The 8,792-nt window shown below is 32.8% G+C and overlaps 1 protein-coding gene across 1 annotated transcript; it reads right to left on the bottom strand.

Annotated features, from left to right (window-relative positions):
* Window positions 1-2,262: 2,262 nt before the first annotated feature.
* LOC148269108 (uncharacterized) lies at window positions 2,263-3,945 on the bottom strand. Its single transcript, XM_088221534.1, has 3 exons — window positions 3,206-3,945; window positions 2,553-2,671; window positions 2,263-2,455 (listed from the first exon to the last, which is right to left on the bottom strand). The coding sequence occupies exons 1-3, from the start codon at window positions 3,663-3,665 to the stop codon at window positions 2,318-2,320; spliced, it is 717 nt and encodes a 238-aa protein (XP_088077660.1). The 5' UTR covers window positions 3,666-3,945; the 3' UTR covers window positions 2,263-2,317.
* Window positions 3,946-8,792: the final 4,847 nt, after the last annotated feature.

Raw genomic sequence — 8,792 nt, 5'->3', positions numbered from 1 at the left:
GGGATTTTCGCTCCGATTTGGCCACAGGGGAAATCAGCGTGGAAAAACGAGTCGGGGGTATGAAATTTACCTCGATCGGCGGTCGGAAATCTCCTCGGTGCGGCGGCGGGTGGCGGCGGCGGGCGTCTCCGGCGTCTGGTTCGTCTTCTTCGGCGAGGGCAGGCGGCTAGGGTTTTTGTGGTCAGGTGTGGGGGTTCTATTTATACCCTTTTGCCTTTTGATCTCAGCCGTCCATTTTGTTTTAATCTGGGCCGTCCGTTTTTGATTGAATCTGAGCCGTCCGTGCAATTGCATCTGGGCCGTCCGTGCAATTGCATCTGGGCCGTCCGTACGCACGTTTGATCTGTGTCGTCCGATCGCGCGTACGCGGATCGCCAACGTGGCTCGTCCCCGGTCGACGTGGTTTTGCCATGTGGCAGGTCCTGGTTGGCCGGGACTGATGACTGGGTCTGCTGACGTGGCTGCTGACGTTGCGTTTTTTTTTATAAAAAAAACCTAATTAAAATAATTAATAATAAATTAATAAATTAAATTTTTTTTTTCAAATTTTCGGGCGTTACATAATAAATAATTTTATTTATGATAAATGAATTTAGCTAAATTAAGATCTCAATTAGTTATTTTAATGATTCCAACTTTTATTTCTATACCGGTGAGTAGCATGACATTCTTACTGCTCTAGTGTAACTCACTCTTTCATTATCTATTTCAGATCAGGATGACCAAGATTTAGATTCAGATCCCGATCTACAAGAGGGTTGCGAATAGGATGCCAAGTTGTTTATTTTTTATTTATTTCTTTGATTTTTTATTTATTCTTTTAGAATGGTCATTCTCGTAACCCTATTGGATATTCTAAATTATTGTGTAAGTAATGTAAACCCTAATTTTATTATTTCGTTTTCGCATTTAATTTATAATTTATTTTCTTTTATGTTCCGGACCGTTACATTTTATAACAGAAAAAATTAAAATAGTTAGATTATAATGAAATATTTTAAAAAATAATTAAAATAATAACTTCAACTAATTAATTAAATTAAGATCTCAATAAATTACTAATAATATTAGGTATATTTTTATTGTTATTAATTTATTAATTAATAAAAAGTATTTTTTTGAATTATTTTTTAAATGTATCCAAACATGACATAATTATTTTATTTTGTATGATTAAAAAATGAAAAAAAAAAATTGAATGTTTGAAATAAATAGGAAATGTTAAGTAAAATATATGAATAAATTTGATCTTCTATAAACATCTCGTAGCAGGAGGATATTATTTAAGTGGTGCAATTTAAAACAATTTGATTAAATATACAAATATTATTATAATAAGCCAATAAAAAATTAATATATTATTTACACATTAATACATTCCTCATTCATGTATCTACTAATATGCAATTAATGTGGATCAAGTATGGACTAATATTATCTTGTTTATAAAGTATACCATATACAGGTATATACATACATATATATATATATATATCTGAAGTTAAGAAATAATGGCCGACAAATTGATGCCATATCTAACTAGCTTGTTTGTATCTATGACTTGTTGTATGAAGGAGGTTGACCGGGGAATTCAACTTTTTGGTCAGATTGATATTTAATATTTAACGGTTCCAAATATCTCATCGTTTTCTCTACACACATAAATGTATACCTATATATATATATATATATACATATGTATGTATATAGATATAGGTATTTATGTATGTTTCTAAATTATTTTCTATTTAAAAAATGTAAATTTAATTATCCAACTAAGTAACTTATCCTTCATCAGAATCATAACAACTCATTAAAACAAAACACCATTTAATAACCACAACTCCATGAACATATTAATAAACTAAACTAGTGGTCTGCTGAATCAAAACTTTTATTAATTAAATATTATATATATAATGAATTCACAAAATGACAAAATATACTTTATTATAATATTTGAACTTAGTAACTTGGATATTAAATATTATAATACAAATCATTCGGGCAACTTTTGAGGAATTAGCATTGATTGGTACAAGATCATAATTAATTGGCCATTAATTTAGATAATGGGCTATAAGTATGTGGATTTGGGTGCAAACATGTTTATGGGTTATGGGTTTTGGAGTGACATATAATCATATAATATACATATACATATACATATACATATACATGTAAGTTTGTACATTCTCTACCTAATAAAATTACTAAAGAGAGACACATTAGTATTCCTTTAACTCTGTTGAGAGCTTGAGATGCAATATCTACAAGGGATTTAGTATTTGAAAGAATAAAAAATAATATTAAACATTTAGCGACAGTTTTTTGGAGGTGTGGAATGATTAATTAGACGACGAGTAGTAATGGCTCTGGCAACTCCAACATTTTGCATCACACTTTTAATCCCTCTTCCTATTCTCCCTCTCCTTGTTTCCCGTCTCCTCCTTCCCTGCTCCTCCATGTAAAAATCAACTAATTAATACACACACACACACACACAATATATGTATATGTATATGTATATGTATATGTATGCTTACACATACCTTGCCACTGTTGGAAGATGACACCTCCGATGACTTTCTGGATGATTTTTCTGATGAGTCACTCTCTCTCTTTTTAAGTGAATCAGATTCGCTTTCTCTCTTCGATCCATCTTCTCCACCTACGATTTAACAATCATTGTATTATGATATTTGAATCCAAAAGCTAAATATAAAATTTTTTTCAATTTCGTGGATCGATTTTTTTCTAAACAAAATAATGTAATTCTTTTTTAAAAAAAATTAATTTTCAGATAAATTACAATTTCATTTTTCGTAATATGTTTTTATTTGCATGCATGTGAGTTTAGAAACTCAAAGATGTAGAATTTTACAGATGAATAAGTTATGAGATAATAACCCAGAAAATTGAAAAAAAAAAAACAAAATAGGGAAAAATGTTAAAAATTACAATATAATTACAATTTTCTGGGTTATTATCTGACAGAAAAACTAATAATTTTGTACTGAAATGAGAAAAAAAAAATCAAATTACAAAGTAATGAATTATTACAGAAAAAAAAAAACTAGAGAATTTGAGTTATAATGAAAAATAAAAGAAGTTAGAGGAGTAAAATTTCATGCAATTATATAAATAAATATTAAAATAAAATTTATACAACTTTAAAATATTTAAGATGTCGAACATATCTTACGTTCAATATGACCATCAGAAGAATCAGAATCGAGACAATATTCTCTAAAACTCGGCGATGCGGGATATAAGATATCATCCTCTCTATGATAATCATATTTTCCATCTTCATCAATGTTGGGACGATAGTCATCACTCTTTTCCTTATTTTCATTTTCTTTTTTATCTTTGTCCTCCTCCTCTACTTCTTCATCTGATTTATCCTTCGGTTTTTTTGAAAATATATTGATATTGTTATATCTTGTTGATGAAGAAATACTCTTCCGACCACGTTTAGCTAAGAAATCGTTCTCTCCAATATCCTTGTCTTTGCTACCTTCCAAGGCCAATGGTGTTCTCTTCAAGAATATCGTGCTATCGATAATGGCATGGTTGATTCGCTTGCGGTGAAAGATTTTATAGTCACCAATGCCTTCTGATGCTCTTTCTTCTGCCTGCAACCTCGATGTTCCGCAACCCATTAAAAAGTAAGAAGAAAAATATGAATGAAAAATATCAAGGAAAATTTAAATTTTAAGGAAGAAAATAACGAATTGATCATCTAAGTAACTGACTAATAAGAATTTTAATAAATCATATGAGAAAGAATTTGTTGGAGAAAATGGAAGGTTTAGACAATAGTTACGGAAAAAAATTTGTTGAATTCTAATGAATAAAGTTTTTTTTCTTCTTTCGTTTTGATTAATTCCTCATGAGTTCGAAAACAGTTAAGTATTAATATGATTGACAGCAAAATTTTTTTTTTCATGATAAGATACCAATCACAATTAAATACAACTATGTATGATTATCTGAATTAACTCCAAATTAGGAGTTTCATTTATCCATTTTTACCCTCATTAAGTATAAAAATGTTAATTAACCTATATTTATGCTAACTGATCTAACACCAAACTGTATATCCCCCTAAATATTCGGTCATGATCTACACCATATCACTAATTTGTATCTTAATATGTATGTCTCTGTGTGTGTTTTTAACAGTTTGTTGGATTAATTTTTAAATATTATTTTGTTGGGTAATTAAGATTAAGTGAGAAATGAAAAAAAAAAAAATAGATTGGAAATATTTTTTTAATGAATTTCATAATTTTGAAGTAAATAACTGAATGGATTAAAATGTAACTTTGATCTCAACACTAAAATTAGCCTGAAATTATATTTGTTGTTAAAAAAAAAATCAAGTAAATAAGTTGCAAATCTCATAAACTGATTTTTTTTTTAATTACAATACTGCTTTATGATTTTTAATTTCACTCATTTTAGTTACCTCAATTAAGAAAATTTGATTATTACAAAATATTTTTTTATTATAATATATCATAATTCGCTGAAACAAAAATTAACTAGATCAATTAAATTCCACTAACATCCTAATAAAATGAATTATTAACTCAATTGAATTAAACTTTGTAAAATAATTATCGTTAAACTATAATATATTTATATAATAATAAATTCAATCTACTTAATAAAATTTAAATTTATAAACTATCAAATAAAATATAATTTTTTTTTCTATTAATGTTTGTTTAATGGTATATTTGTTAACTATGTAATATCCGGACTTGAAAATTGGTGTATGATAATCATTTTTATTTGTAAAAGTATATATATAATTATTTTTATTTTATTTTATTTAAATCATTGAGAAAAATATATTATGAACAAAATTAAAAATAATTTTAGAACGAAATTTTGAATCAGTTGGGTGTTTTGAAAGAAAACTTGAAAATAAGAAGTAAAATCACAATAAAAAAAGATTTAACTACATGAGACAGCCCAGTCAGTAGCCATTATGAACCAGAGCACGCCGCATGGCAAGACACACTGACATTAGCACCATGCAGGCAATCCGTGTGCCAGCGATCAAACAGTCCTGATTACGTCTCATGCGCACGGACGGTTAAGATGCATTTATTCTTTAAACGCAATCGGACATATGAGATCAATAGCGATGAACAGGCCAGATTCGATCACGCAATCGGCCTAAACAGGCAATGATCAGACGACTCTCCTCGCTCCACGTTGACATGAACGGATGACCCAGATCGATGCGAGATGGGTATTTAAATATCGCATCTCAGAGAACCCTAACCCTAGTGGCAACTACCCTCACCGGAGAAGAAGAACCAGATGCCAGAGAAAAAGACCGACCCCCAACCGCCGCCGATCGCCAAAAAACTGAACCTTCTTATTTTCCAATTCGCACAATTTTTCGACTATTGTGTTCACTGTTCTTTTCTGTACAGGTTAGCCGAAGAAGAAACCCCAGCTACGAAGGAAAACCGGTGGAGCCACCGCACCCGAAGACCACCCAGTAGTAGGTTCAGTTTTTTTCAATTTTCTGGCTAACCGAGGTCCCCTAACATATTTTCCACAGGGAATATGTACAAAACCGATTAAAACTGACCAAAACTGGTGAGGCTGAAGTGAACCACCATCGTGGGCAACGGAACCAACACTGAAGCATGGAGATGTCGCTGTACAAGAACCCTAAAATTGGCCGGAAAAGAATTTTTAACATCCATTTTGGATTTTTTGGGTATTTTTAAGTACGTGACGAGTATTTTGATTCTCACAAGAAAAATTTAGGAAATCTGGGACCTGTTAGGAGGTATAGTAGATAGTACGATGCTTCAAAATATCGATTGGGATAAGGATCCCTCACTATATTCTCTGTTACGGTAAATTGAGTCTTAATGATGAATAATTTTATGTTTTTTAAAAATTTAAAAAATCCTAAAAATAATTACATATTACTAGTAGAGCCAAAACTGATTAGTTTATATTTGTTTTAATTCCCTGTTTATTTTCTTCTATTGTTTAAACTACTTACTATTATATTGTATGTATTTAAATTAATAATTTTTATGGTCTTCACAATTATTTGGTATTTGGTTCCTCCTGCATTATTTATTTGGTATTCTGGTTATTTGGTTATTCAGTCATGCTAAACTATACCGCTTGTTTGGGTGCCATTTGAATTAATATGTGATTATGAAATGAGATGTTGGTATACGTTGGTGGTTGTTTGGATGATAAGAATCTATATAAATGAAAGCTTGCTGGGTATCTTGGGAAATGGTAGACAGACCCAATGTATAGGGAATCCTACTGTAGACATTACCTCAGTTAGACGGGAATGAGAAGTCTCATACCAGAAGAGTTTTAGGAGATATGGTTCACCCTCATACCGGTGGGGGTGTCGAGGCGATGGTGCTTTTGGCGCCCATTACCATACCCCAAGGTCAGCCGGATTATTTGTCAAATCTTGATACTGAGGCCATGAGTAGAGGAATATCCCAATGGGCCCCAAAGGGTCCTAGTAAGTAGCTTAAAATAGAAGAATTACTTATCCTATGCATGAAAATAAAATGTTGTTTGAATATTTATCTTCATAAGTTGATTTTGGAAAAAATCGTAACAGTAAGTATCAGATAGAATGTTTTGAAGTTAAATGTATTTTCTTAACGCAATGGCTCCATTAGTTGTTTTCTGATTTTTACCGACCTTTATTTTTTCGTATTAGTAATTGGTGTGATATTCTTATTGGGCTAGTGTAGCTCACCCTTTTATTAACTATTTCATATCAAGAATACCAAAATCCATATCCCGATCAATAAGAGGGTTATAAGTAGTTCATCTCTCGGAATCTCTTTAAGTGCTTGTGAAGGTTACCTCTAGAATATCTATTTATTTGTTTTCTTTTTATTACTGTTTGTATTTATAAACCAAGGTAGAATGTACATTCCCGTAGGCCTATTGGGCAGTTTAATTTACTATGTAAGGAATATAAACCCTAACATTACTATTTGCTTCTACATTTAAAATATAAATTTATTTTTTTTGAATTTCGGGCTATTACAATTGGTATCAGAGGCGTGTTCATCAGAACCATTCCTCACACAAAGACTTAAAAACACCAAATATAAACTATCACTCAACCCTTCCTTGTGAAATGCAAGTACAAAAAAATTAGGATGGTTTGTTTTGAGAGAATGTTGATTGACTCTTTGAGATACTGGAGAGACTCATCTCTGCCCAGGAGGCCTAGGAGGAAAGGAAGGAGTTGTCTGACTCTTTTATGCTGCCACAATTTGAGCCACCCTTACAGCGGAAAGATCTAGAGCCACCTCGCTATAACCCTGTTTCTCCACTGTATCATCCAGCACCACCGCAGTATAATCCGGTGCTTCCACTGTATCATTCAATACCACTACAGGGCCACCCAGTCCCTCAACAATATAATCCAATCCCTTTTCTATGGGATCCAATTTCATTCATGATGGACTCACACTACATTGAAAGATACAAAAGACTAAAAACATATACTTTTGCAAGGACATCCTCTTTCGAAGAGGTCGAGTATTAGTTAGCTGAGACAGAAAATGCCTTCACGACTCTTAAGGTGATTCTTGAACAGAAGGTTGCACTTACCACCTACATGCTCGTGGGAGAGGCAGGCCGCTGGTGGCAGCTCAAGCAGGCCACTATGTCCGTTCCAGTTACTTGAGAATAGTTCCAGGTGGCCTTCAATGCAGAGTACCTCTCAGAGCACCTTCGATATTTGAATGAAATAGAGTTTGCACACCTAGTTTATGGTGATATGACTGTGTCAGAGTATGTCTGAAAATTCCAGGAGTTGGGTTGGTATTCCCCCCGAGAGTATGATGGATGAAGGCAGGAAGACAAGGAAGTTCGAATGGGGCTTCCATCCTGAGATCAGTCAGCAATTGTACGTATTTGAGCTCAGTACCTACTCAGCTGTCCTGGTCAAGGCACAGCTAGTAGAGAGAAACTTTCGTATCTTTCCTCCTGTAATGGAAAATTTCAGACCTCCAGTTTCTTGCTACAGACCAACACCCATTGTACCAGTTCAACAAAACAAAAGGCAGGCCAGTGACTCAGGTTCCTCTTCAAACTCTGGCAACAAGATGAGGTAGGACTTATCAGCACTGTGGCAAGGATCATGAGGACCAACCCTATTATCGTCTCAATAACACCTATCATATAAGTGGGAGTGTCTAAAACTACATGAGAGAGTGCTCGCAAAATCAGAATTAGGCCAGACCTCTTATCTAAAGTAGACCTTACAACATCACCCAGTAGGATGCTAAAGCCAATCCGGACGTAATATAGGATACATACATTATTTGTGATCATCTTATACATGTTTTGATTGATACTGGTTCTTCACATTCTTTTGTTTCACATACTTTTGCACAAAACTTGAATGTATTATCTGAGAGACTTGATTTTGTGTTATTTATGTCTACTCCTGAAAGTAGGACACTACTATGGGAGGTTATATACAAGGCTTGTATCATAGACATAACAAATAAAAAACTGAGTGTGGGCTTGATAGAGATCGACACGAGGGACTTTGATGTAATTCTAGGGATTAACTAGTTAGCAGTATATCACGCTACCATAGATTGTTTCTACAAGAAACTTGTATTCAACCCTCCTAACAAAGAGTCATTTACAAGTTAATAAAAATTTTGAATATTATTCCCTAACGGCAATTCCCTTATTACATAGTATTTTAACTCGGTTGTCTTCTCCACATAGGCAAACATGAGAAA

This window comes from Carica papaya, chromosome 1 (assembly GCF_054855325.1).
Source record: "Carica papaya isolate Zhongbai chromosome 1, ASM5485532v1, whole genome shotgun sequence".
NCBI classification, from domain to species: Eukaryota; Viridiplantae; Streptophyta; class Magnoliopsida; order Brassicales; family Caricaceae; genus Carica; species Carica papaya.
The sequence above is the reverse complement of the archived record's forward strand: the minus strand, read 5'-3'. Positions and strand labels throughout refer to the sequence as shown.